This window comes from Papio anubis, chromosome 12 (assembly GCF_008728515.1).
Source record: "Papio anubis isolate 15944 chromosome 12, Panubis1.0, whole genome shotgun sequence".
NCBI lineage: Eukaryota > Metazoa > Chordata > Mammalia > Primates > Cercopithecidae > Papio > Papio anubis.
In genome coordinates this window covers 116,421,759-116,433,845 of record NC_044987.1, presented here as the reverse complement: position 1 = coordinate 116,433,845, position 12,087 = coordinate 116,421,759, and the positions used below count along the sequence as shown (strand labels likewise).

The window sequence follows — 12,087 nt, the reverse complement described above, 5'->3', positions numbered from 1 at the left end:
CAGCCCCCGCCTCCCAGGTTCAAGCAGTTCTTCTGCCTCAGCCTCCCGAGTAGCTGAGATTACAGGCACGTGCCACCACACGTGGCTAATTTTTGTATTTTTAGTAGAGATGGGGTTTTGCCATGTTGGCCAGGCTGGTCTCGAACTCCTGACCTCAAGTGATCCACCCACCTTAGCCTCCTAAAGTGCTGGAATTACAGGTGTGAGCCACCATGCCCAGCCTGCATTGGTCCCTGTAATGGTCTCCTCAGCAGACATGGGGCTCACTCCCCTCTGGGCACCCAGTAGCAGGAAGGAGGGTGCACAGTAACCCATAGGAGGCCTGAGTCCCTGATTCCTAGAGAAGAGACGAAGGTGATTCAGGGCCGAGCAGGGCTCCCTGGAAGCCCCCTCTTCCCGCCCCAGCTTTATTTTGGTTCTAGAATCATTCCAGTCGGCATACCCCGTCCCCACCACGGCCATCCTGGGCACACATTTAACATGTCATGCAGTCAGGGGGAGGGAGAGTAGGGAGAGGGCAGGGGGGTCAGTGGCCTGCACTGCACAGCCACTGGGTCAGAGAGAGTTGGGGTCTCCCAGGCTACAAAGCCTTATCCAGCCTTGTGTTTCCTGGCCCTGGGCTGACCTCCTGCTATGGCCACAGGGTAGACAGCCTGGCCTTGGGCCTGGGCCATGGCTGTGTCAGGTGGGGAGAGCCACTATCCTGCCTCCAGTCCCCTGGGCCCCTGTTCCAGCCCCTCCTCCCCCCATATCACTGGGGATAACTGGTTGGCCTGGGTCGCCATAGCTCACCAGTTATGGACCAAGGAACAGGGGCAGCCAGCCTTAAGGTCCATGCTGTCACCTGTGGGTGGCCCCACCGAGCAGATGATACCCCATCTGCTGGCCTGGGTGAGCTCAGACCTTCCCAGCACTCAGCCATGAAGGCAAGAAGCGGCTTCCTGGGACGGTGGGACGCCAGGCTGGGGACGATAAGCTCTGCCTGCTCTCCTCCTACTGGAGCTGGGGGGTAACCAAAGACTGATGCCAGTAGAGGTGCAACAGCCCAGCCCCTCTGCTTCTGGGTGGGAGGCCCAGGGTGCCTCTCACAGCCCAGGCCCCTGCCCCCACAGCAGTCAGGCCAAGGCAATGATCTTGAAGCCACACTTGCTTGTCTTCCTCCCTCCAGCCTCAGCTCCCTTTCTGGCTCTGGTAAGTTTCTCTTGGAGCACTCACCCGCAAGAAGCTACTTGCCCAAGAATCCCCCTCTAAGATTTCGCTTCTCGGGAACTAGAAGCTAGGAGACCCAGTGTCGGGGGCACCCCCCACCCTGTGATTGAGAGCCATCTCCTTCCTAGCCTGGCATTCAGTCTTATCCTGGCATCCCTCAAACCGCCCTTCCACCCTGGCCTCTCCTGGCTTCCCATCAGGCCTCAGCCACCTGGGCTGTCCTTCCGCTGCCACCCCTCCAAGGTCCAGCCCGAGAGCCTCCTTGTCCACCACATCTTCCCAGGCACCTGCAGCCCACCAAGACCTCTGCAGCCAGTATTCTCTCTGCCCCACCCCTGCCACCTCCCAGGCTGAGACCTGCCTGAGGCGTCTTTCTCCCAGTGGGCCTGGAAGGGCATCAAATGCTTGCAGAGCCCGGGCCTGGTTTGCACAGGACTGAGCACAACAACCTGTGTCTGGGCCTCTTTGGACCTCTGGTTCTTGCCATGTTTGAGGTCCGGGGAGTAGATTTCACAGAGAATAACTCTGGAGCCAGTGTTCCACGTGGCCAGCAGTCTTCCGCCTGGGCCTGGTCTTTTGGTCTCTTGGTCTCTTGGTCTCTTCTCTGGCCCTGAGAGAGGCCCTTCCTTGTATCCACTGCAGTGGGCTGAGGGCTGCATTTGTGATGGGAAGTTCACATCCTGCCATAGCTCAGGCTGGGCCCGCTGCCTGCAACATGCTCAGTTCTTTCCCTGCCCCTCCAAGTGCAGCTCCTACCTTGTCAAAGAGATACTTCCTGTTTCCCCAGCCCTCAGAGCCCCTGAGTCCACACAGCTGGGCTGCCATCAGCACTGAGCAGATCCTCAGGGGCAGGGGAGCTTGTCTTCCTGATGTCCTAAGGGCCAGGTTTGTTCGTGTTACTCCTGCTGGTGCCTAGCACAGTGCCTGGCCCCCAAGATTCGCTGGGTTCCAGAACATAGCCCGGCTTGGCAGCTGGCCTCCCCGGAGGAGCAGGGTTAAGGGAGCTTGAGATGGAGCACAGCTGTCCAGTGCCCAGCGCCCTTCCTCTGTCCTGGCCCAGCCACAGCTGGTCCTCAGCAGGAGAAGACCCTGGGGCCCTGGACACAAAGCCACGCCCACTCCTCTGCTGCAATCTGGACAGAGAGACCAGGATGGCTCATGAGGACTCTGCCAGGGGACCCCAGTGTTCACGGCTCCAGTTGGGCTATGGAGAGGGCATCAGACAGAGCCGAGTGGGTACCAGGCTCCAGCAGCTCCATTGCCCACCTGGCCCGCCCTGGTTGCTAGTTTCGCCGGACAGCGTGCCACATGGACACAGGCCTGCGCAGCGTGGTCAACATCTGGTTCCAATGTGTGGTTCCCATGCCACTGGCTGACGGCCCAATGATGACATGGCCCACGTTGTCCCCACGGCCATCGCTGCTGCTCTCAGCCACCGTCACGCGGAGAGACAGGTCCTGAGGAAGAGGCAACATGGGTGCTGAGGACCAGGAGCAGTCAGAGGCACTTCTTGGCTCCTGGGTTCAAGGCTACAAATGTCAGGCCCCAGTGGGGGCTCCCTGAATCCTCACTTCTGATCTAAGAGGTGAGGAGACTTGCCCCAGGTCACTCAGCAAATAAATGGCAGGCAAGAGTTTGAACTAGGCCCTCAGGCTTCTCTTGCTGCCTCCCTCCACAGCGGCAGCACCTGCCTGCCAGGGTTCAAATGCTGGCCTCCCCACTTCCCCCTCCTTTTTTTTTTTTTTTTTTTTTTTTGAGACAGTCTCATTCTGTTGCTCAGGCTGGAGTACAGGGGCACGATCTTGGCTCACTGCAACCTCTGCCTCCCAGGTTCAACCGATTCTCCTGCTTCAGCCTCCCAAGTAGCTGGGATTACAGGCGCCTTCCATCATGCCTGGCTAATTTTTATATTTTCAGTAGAGATGGGGGTTTCACCATGTTGGCCAGACTGGTCTTGAACTCCTGACCTCAGGTGATCACCCACCTCAGCCTCCCAAAGTGCTGGGATTACAGGCGTGAGCCACCATGCCTGGCCTCCACTTCCTTGCTGTGTGACCTTGGGCAGTGACTTGGGCTCTTGCTACCTCAGCCTCTCCATCTGTGAAATGGTGATGATAATATTTGTTCTGGTCGGGCGCGGTGGCTCACATCTGTAATCCTACCACTTTGGGAGGCCAAGGCAGGCAGGTCACCTGAAGTCGGGAGTTCGAGGCCAGCCTGGCCAACATGGTAAAACCCTGTGTCTACCAAAAATACAAAAATTAGCTGGGCATCATGGTGCTTGCCTGTAATCCCAGCTACTTGGGAGGCTGAGGCAGGAGAATCACTTGAAACTGGGAAGTGGAGGTTGCAGTGAGCCGAGATCATGCCACTGCACTCCAGCCTGGGTGACAGAGCAAGACTCTGTCTCAAAGGAAAAAAAAAAAAAAAATTGGGGCCGGGCGCAGTGGCTCACACCTGTAATCCCAGCACTTTGGGAGGCCGAAGTGGGCGGACCGCCTAAGGTCGGGAGTTCAAGACCAGTCTGGCCAGCATGGTGAAACCCCAACTCTACTAAAAATACAAAAATTAGCCGGCTGTGGTGGCAGGTGCCTGTAATCCCAGCTACTCGGGAAGCTGAGGCAGGAAAATAGCTTGAACCCAGGAGGCGGAGGTTGCAGTGAGCTGAGATCACACCACTGCACTCCAGCTTGGGCAACAGAGTGAGACTCCGTCTCAAAAAAAAAAATTGGTTTCTATCTCATAGGGCTGTTTCGGAAACAAAATGAGTGAACTGTGCAGAACGGCACCTGCGCACAGTCAGAACATGCTATTACTGATATCACCACGTTGCACTCACAACCGAGGACAGGAGAGACCGTGCTTGAGATGAGAGTGGGAGCTGAAACTCAAACCCAGCCCGATCTCTCTCCTCCCCCTCTTCCCACATGGTCCCAAGAAGTCTTTCGCTTTTAGAGGCTGTGGAGAAGTGGCACTATGACACCCAGGGGGAGGCAGAGGACACATGGGCAGCCTGCCCCACGAGGGTGGCAGGCGAAGGCTACGACACCCAGGATGGGCCAGAGATGCTGGGATGTGCCTGGGTTAGGAACACTCAGAGCGAGGCAGAGTTCTGGGCCTTTACATACAGGCGGGGTCCCTGGGTTGGGGGAGATTAGGCGGGTTCTGTATAGCCCTGGGGCTATGGAGGCAGGTTTTGGCTCAAGGCACAAAGGACTTTCTCATTGTCAGGAGTGCGGAGGAGGGCTAGAGATAGTGACGGAAGGTGGTGTGAGCCCCGTCCTCGGAGGCATGCAAGCAGGGCCCGAGCCCTAACCTCTGCAGTGCTCCCACCCGTGGTCTGTGATGTCCCTGCTGGGAGAGGTCTCCCTGGAGCATGTCACCTTTTGAAGACCATGGGAACTTGAGGAGTTCAGCAGAACCCTGAAATAGAGCCTGGGAGATTCAGAGCAGGAACTGTGGGTGCCTGGCTCACCCCGGCTCCTCTCTAGCCCTCTGCAATTCCTCCACCAGGAATGGTCCTCCCTCAGAGCTGGGTATCCCCTCCTGCAGGAAGCCCTCTCACCTGACTGTGGCAGTCTAGGACACTCTTAGTGGATTAGGGACTCTCCTGCCTGTCCCTTGTGAGCACCAAGAAAGCTGTGCTTGTGTCCCCAGCACCCACCCTAGGGCTGGCCCCAGTGGCACTCAATAACTGCTAGAAAGTGATGGCTGGAGGCAAACTGTTACCCCTGCAGGGACCCTGAGAAGTGAAGGTGGAGAGATGTGGCAGCCCCAGAGCCCTGGGGTGACCTGGCCCCTTCCCGTCCCCCAGCCCCCCTTACCTGGAGCACAATGGCTGGCACTGAGAAGATCATGGCTTCGTTGAACACCGGGTTGGGGTCATCCCTCTTCACAGCTGTCTTCTTTTTGCTCATCTTCCTCCCATCCTGCAGCAGGTATACCTTGACGAAGGGGTCTGTGGGCAGGTGCAGCAGTGGGGGCTAGCGTCACACTCACTCACCACAGCCCTGCCCAGTCTGGCTCCACCCACCGACTCCAAACTCCTCAATGCTTTGCTGTTGCCGTGACCTCCTGCAGCCCCGCCCTTGGTCCTTTATTTTTTTTCCCATTTTACAGATGAGAAAACTGAGGCTCACACAGCATGTCAGGTGAGGGCTGGGCTTTGTGCTGAGGCAGCTGCCTCACAGCCCACGCGCTCCCCTCCTAGGATGCTGGGGGGAACTCAGCAGCCCTACCGTGTTCCTTCTATAAATGGCCCGAGTGCAGACGTCAGCCCTGAGTCACCAGGCGCCCGCACACCAGAGCCTGACTCAACCGTGTGCGGCTCTGAAATAACAAGTTGCCGTCTGCCCATCACCTATTGCCCACGGAGTGTCCTTGCTGCACCTGCCTGGAGCTGGCCCCTCCCCCGCTCCCCCGCGCCGTCCCAAGACTTGCAACTCCCAATAGATCAGGCTCCCCCAGCCCCCTGTCTTCAGTTCTCTAGAATACAACTGCCTCCACGGTCACTGCTTTGAGAGGGACTGAGGGACTGGGGGCTCCTGCAGACCTAAGGCATGAGGTCCTGCCTGGCACCCACCTCAACCCCATGGCCCTGGTCCCTTTTTGGAGTCTGGGGTACTGCCCTGTCTCTGGGAATGGAGCCTCCATCATGAATTCCAGTTCCAGGAAACCGATGCCCACCTTGGTTCCCTGCCCAGTGCCCCCAGCCCTGAGTGCTGCCTCCTGCCCTCAGACCCCCCATCACTCTGACCCCCTTCACTCTGCCCTCACAGGGGCCCCTGCCACCCTCCAGGGATCTCATGTTTCCCCCGTTGGATTAATTGTGCCCATGCCACCCCCTACCCATCTGCACGACTTCTGGGCTCAGCAAAGCTGAGGGGAACCTTGGCACTGTGTCCCACACTTGCTGATGCCTCCAGGTGCCCACAGCACAGCAGCTGGGCCACAGCTTCCACTGAGCCACATGGGGGAGCTGGGCTGCCTGCTGGGCCTTACCCGCTGTGGTCTTGTCGTTGGTCCAGATGAGGTTCTTGGCCTTAACCACGACCACGGTGAGGCGCTCGGCTGTGGGGAGGTAGCTGAGGGAGAGCAGGATCTCCCCCACAGCATCGGCGGCCTGGGGGACAGATGGGTGGCTCAGAGGGCTTCTCTCCACCCGACTTGAGGGGTCCAGGGAAGGCCTTGGTTGCCAGGGAAAGGCTGAGGCTTCCTTCTCCATAGAGAAGTGGCTGCACCGGGGGCCCCTCAGCACAGGGCTCCAGGCTGGCAGGGACAGCCTGGAGAAAGGGACAGCCACCCACCCCCCGCCACTGCATGGAGCATGTCCCACCCCTCCCTTCCACCGGGTGTGGGCCCTGCCTGGGACCAAAGGCCAGAGGCGGCCTGTCAAATGTAGCTCTCAAATGTAGTTTTGTTCCGTCGTTGCAGGCCAAGGAAAACACTCTGCGGTAGTAATACGCAGCGATCCAAGTGGAATGGAATTTGATTCTTTGCTTAAACAGCAATGATGTTCTGTGAACATTCCTACAATTACAAAACTACAGTGCAGCTTGGCCTCTGTCTGAAATCATCCCCTCTAAGGCCAGAGGAATGTTTCTCTAGCAGAAGCGCAGTAGGGGTAGAGCCTCTGAAGCTTTGGTGGCAAAGCAGCAGAAGAGCTGTAAACAGTGGTTGGGATGTTTCTGAAATTTGCCTGCAGTAAGCGGTTTCCTCAGACGTGGCTCTGGTCTTCTTCTCTGCTCTCCTAATGATGTTGGGGTTCGGGCCATTGCTGAGGATGATGGAGTCCCTTAATGGAAGTGTATGCGTGTGCGCGCTCTTCCGAGGCGGACGAGTAGGCCAGGGCAGGTCACTTACCTTGTTCTGGTCCTGTAAATAGAGCCAGCCGCTGAAGGGCTGCAGCAGGAGGTCAAGCACAGAAAGCTTCAGCTCCACCACCCCCGTGCTGACGTTGCGCTCATCCTCATCGATGCCAAATACAGAAAACCGCAGGCTCTTTTCCTCCAGGGCTGTGGGATCCAGGGGAATGGAGAACTTCTCATCAAAGAAGATGGAGTAGGCATTCCTCTGGATCTGCAGGAGAAAGGGCCATGGAGGGCGCTAGGGGCCTGAGAGGCCGCAGCAGGGAGAGAGCACTGGACAGGGAGTCCAGAGGCCCAGGCTAGAGTCCTCGCTCTGTTGTCATGACACCTTCAATGCCAATCTTTCCTTTGGTGGCTCAGCCTTGAAGGTTTAAAAGCCTCCTGTCCTCTCCTCAGTGGTGGCCAATCTAGCGGCCTGGCGTTTGAAGCTCCCACAATCTGATCCCAACTAATTTCTGTCCTCAGTGCCCGTGGCACCCCAGAACCCTCCAGATGCCCTGGAGGAGGTGGTCTCCATCTTTCTTGCATCTGCTCAAGTCTAGCCCTAGGCCAGGCAAGCAGTGGAGTGGGACAGTTGTCTGTGGAGTCACGAGCCACTGATGTCCCAGGTTCCTGAAGAGCCTGGCCCAGGACTGTTTGAACACCGTAGGCTGGATGGGTGGATGGAAGGGAGGACTAGGCGAGGTTGGGCCAACTCGGTTTCCAAGCCCAGTCCTGCCTGGTGGGCGCCACTGGCCTCCTCCCAGGAAGTCGTGGGCGGGCCCCCGGGAAGGTGCATTGCGGGCACTGTCTCTGGGGAATGGGGGGGATGCTTTAGTCACTGCCTGGCGATATTTAAAGAAAGGCGTTCTCATCCTTGGACCCTGCCTGAGGCTGAGGGGCTGCCTAGCCTGGGGGCAGCACCCCCTGTGGGATTGCCCAGGCTGTTATGCTGGGAAGCTTGCCTTCCCCAGAATAAATCCCCCAGGGCCACCAGCCACCATGACCACACTCTTCCGTCACTGCCTGGGCATGGAAAGGCTCTTCTCACAGTGCTCACGTTCCCTACACAACCCCTTGCTTTTGAAGGGCTCCTGGCCTCCAAGGGATAAAGCCCACCTGGCCTCCTGACCTCCTGACCTCGGCATTCAGGCTGGTCATGATCTGGCTCCACCTGTCCCTCCTTCGGCTAAATTAGCCTCTCAGCTGTCCCCTGCTCATGAGGGCCTGGGCTCCCCAACCAGCCATTCTCTGAACATGTGCTTTGTGCGCACATGGGTGGAGGAGGATGGAACCCTGGGTTCGAGTCCCGGACCTCCTGCTTCCTTACTGGGGTTGTCTTGGGCAAAGCACTTTCCCGAGCCTCAGTTTCCTCCTCTGTAAGATGCCCTAACAATCCGTCCTGTTGGTCTCAGGGGCTAATGAGAGAATCATGGCTGTGCTAGGCTCTGTGAACCAGGTTCTCAGCACACATCAGGCTGTGCTGGCTGCTGTCTGCCAATGACCCTCCTCCAGGAATGCGTCCTGAACCACCCAGAGTCCTCTAGGCAGCCCAGACCACAGGCAACATGGCTGGGCATGACAGGAGCTCTGCACGGTTCTGAGAGCCAACCTATGGGGCACTGACCCAGGCTGGGCTAAGAACTCCACATACGTTAACCCATCTCTTTCTCAATAACCATGATGCCCATTTGACAGATGGGGAAATTGAGTCATGGGGTGCTAAACTGACTTACCCAAGGTCATACTGCTAGGAAGAGGTGGAACCAGGATTTGAACCCAGGCAATCAGGCTCCAGGGTCCTGCTCCTAATCGCCTACTATACTGACTCTCAGAAGCTGGGCCACCCCAACGTGTTGCCTAAACACGCCCTCCTTGCACTCTGGTCACAGGCCATCCCCATCCTTCAGCCCAGATGTGGCTCTGTTGGCTTGGCTCTGTGAGGTACAGGGATGTGTGGAGGGTAGCCTAAGGGACTGGGTGCCTTCCCTGCCCCTCACGCTTTATTCTTCACCCTTCCCCACTCTGCTCTGGCCCTGAGAGTTGACCTCCATGGGCTGGGTCAACAGATTCCCTTGGCCTTTGGCTTCTGGTCAGGTCAACCAGTGGAGGTCACCAGAAGGAAACTGGAGGGGGAGGGAGGTCCTTCTCTGCAGTATTGCTGCGGGACGACCATGTCCCTTGGCCAAAGAGCGCAGCTCCCACCAAGGTAGCCCTTTCCACAAAAGGTGGCCCTCTATCCTTTTGGGCCCAGTAACCTCACCTTCCCCTCATCCCTTCAGATCTAGAGTGGGGCCGCCCCTCCTGTTACACCCCTCCAGGGTACCATGCCATCCCTGAGGTCGCCTCACAACCCATCTGCGCCACTCTAAATGTTCTTGTTATTTTCATTTTTAAAATTTATTTATTTATTTATTATTTTTGAGGTGGAGTCACTTTGTCGCCCAGGCTGGAGTGCAGTGGCATGATCTTGGCTCACTGCAACCTCCGCCTCCTGAGTTCAAGCAATTCTCCTGCCTCAGCCACCCACATAGCTGGGATTACAGGTGTGCACCACCATGCCTGGCTAATTTTTGTATTTTTGGGAGAGATGGGGTTTCAGCATGTTGACCAGGCTAGTTTCAAACACCTGACCTCAGGTGATCCACCTGCCTCAACCTTCCAAGGGGCTGGGATTACAGGTGTGAGCCACTGCGCCCACCCCTATTTTTATTTTTTGAGATAGGGTCTCATTCTGTCACCCAGGCTAGAGTGCAGTGGTGCAATTGTGGCTTATTGCAGCCTCAACCTCCTGGACTCAAGTGATCCTCCCATCTCAGCCTCCTGAATAGCTGGGACTATACATTAGCTGGCACTACCACACCCAGCTAAATTTTTTTGTTGTTGTTGTTAGAGAAGGAATTTTGCCGTGTTGCTTAGGCTGGCCTTCAACTCCTGGTTAGGCTCAAGCGATCCTCCCACCTTGGCCTCCCAAAGTGCTGGGATTACAGGCATGAGTCACTGTACCTGGACAGTCCTGTTATTAAGCTCTCCCCAAATTAGCCCTCTTGAGCATGTCATCCCTTTTCTGCTGGGACCCCATGTTGACACAGGGCAGATGTGGACAGGGACAGTTGCCACACTCTGTATTCACCTAGCAGGAGAGCTAAGAACTCCACACAATGGGAGCCTTCAGGTGGAGCCCCCCAACTCCCGGCTCTGTATGGAGCTTTCTCTACCGTCTGAAGCTTCAGCTCTGGGATCAGCATCCATATTTGCGCTCTAGTGCCTTCCTGGGATCCTGCCGGGCCCCACCGCCCTGTCTGCCTGGGAGGCGTCTAGTGAGACCAGAGCACCCTTGTGCCCCACCCTAAGCCCCACTTACCCGGGAAATGCCCACGATCTGCTCGTCGGGCAGCAGGCTGACGCGCATGAAGCAGGACTCGAAGCTGGCCTCCTCCTGCTCCAGGAGGTCCTTGCCCTGCAGCACCGCCACGTGCAGGGTGTGGGAGGCAGCGTCGTACTCCATGCTCACCTCCACCTGGCCCAGGGTGAAGTCCTGCCCAAAGGTGTTGCTCACAGAGGAGATGGAGTTCAGGGAGTCGGCCGACTGGGACTTCCGGAGGGTCCCACAGTGGGCCAGGTCCAACTCCCGGCCCATCAGCTCCAGAGGCCCCAGCTCACTGATGCTCTCAAAAGTGTCCTCAATGCTGAGACTGCCTTTGCGGCTGGATGATCCCCGCGTGCTGGCCCGCTGGGCATTCCAGGCAGGCACTCTCTGGGGATGAGAAAGAGGGATGTGGGAGCATCATGGGGGCCATAGGCAGGGTCACTGGGAGACGTCAAAGAGATGAGTAAGTCCTGTTCATTCTCGAATCTCCAAGTTCCCCTTTCACAGAAGCCCTGCATCCCTTAGCTAGGAAGGTCCTTGTTTAATATTATTTCATGTCACTTATTTATTTATTTATTTTTTTGAGACCGCGTTTCACTCTTGTTGCCCAGGCTGGAGTGCAATGGCGCGATCTTGACTCACTGCAACCTCTCCCTCCAGGGTTCAAGTGATTCTCCTGCCTCAGCCTCCTGAGTAGCTGGGATTACAGGCATGCGCCACCATGCTTGGCTAATTTTGTATTTTTAGTAGAGACAGGGTTTCTCCATGTTGGTCAGGCTGGTCTCGAACTCCCAACCTCAGGTGATCTGCCCACCTACCTCAGCCTCCCAAAGTGCTGGGATTACAGGCCTGAGCCACCGTGCCCAGCCTAGGGGTACACGAGACATTTTTTTTTTTTTTTTTTTTTGAGCCAGAGTCTCACTCTGTCGTCAGGCTGGAGTGCAGTGGCAAGATCTCGATTCACTGCAACCTCCACCTCTCGGGTTCAAGCAATTCTCCTGCCTCAGCCTCCTGAGGACCTGGGATTACAGGTGTGCGCCACCACGTCTGGCTAATTTTGTATTTTTAGAAGAGACGGGGTGTCTACATGTTGGCCAGGCTGGTCTCAAACTCTTGACCTCAGGCAATCTGCCCACCTCGGCCTCTCAAAGTGCTGGGATTACAGGCGTGAGTCACTGCGCCTGGCCAACTATTTATTTATTGATTTATTTTTTGAGACAAAGTCTTGCTGCATTGCCCAGGCTGGAGTGCAGTGGCACAATCTTGGCTCACTGCAACCTCTGCCTCCTGGGTTCAAGCAATTCTCCTGCCTCAGCCTCCCAAGTAGCTGGGACTACAGGCACCCGCCACCACACCCAGCTAATTTTTGTATTTTTAGTAGAGACGGGGTTTCACTATGTTGGCCAAGCTGGTCTTGAACTCCTGACCTCATGATCCACCTGCCTTGGCCTCCCAAAGTGCTGAGATTACAGGCGTGAACCACCGCGCCTGGCCCCTCAACTTTTTCTTAACATGTTTATTTGTAGGGACAGAATTCCATACATCAAGTTGTCGATTGCAGTGATGTTTAGAAAAAGGAAAAACAGCTAGCACCCTAAGTGTCCCAGAAGAAGAACGGGTAAGAATACCAGAAGCCAGCCACTCAAGAGATGATGGAGCAGC

At 56.7% G+C, this 12,087-nt stretch overlaps 1 protein-coding gene across 3 annotated transcripts in view; it reads right to left on the bottom strand.

Annotated features, from left to right (window-relative positions):
• Positions 1–350: 350 nt before the first annotated feature.
• Positions 351–12,087, bottom strand: part of SYT12 (synaptotagmin 12) — a 28,134-nt gene continuing 16,397 nt past the window's right edge. For all 3 annotated transcript variants that reach the window (XM_003909492.5, XM_003909491.3, XM_017948226.2), the window contains 5 exons: positions 10,420–10,812; positions 7,072–7,287; positions 6,211–6,331; positions 5,034–5,167; positions 351–2,666 (listed from right to left, as the gene is read on the bottom strand). In XM_003909492.5, coding sequence (XP_003909541.1) covers positions 2,493–2,666; positions 5,034–5,167; positions 6,211–6,331; positions 7,072–7,287; positions 10,420–10,812 — 1,038 coding nt within the window. In that variant the 3' untranslated portion in view covers positions 351–2,492. The remainder of the gene's footprint in view (positions 2,667–5,033; positions 5,168–6,210; positions 6,332–7,071; positions 7,288–10,419; positions 10,813–12,087) is intronic.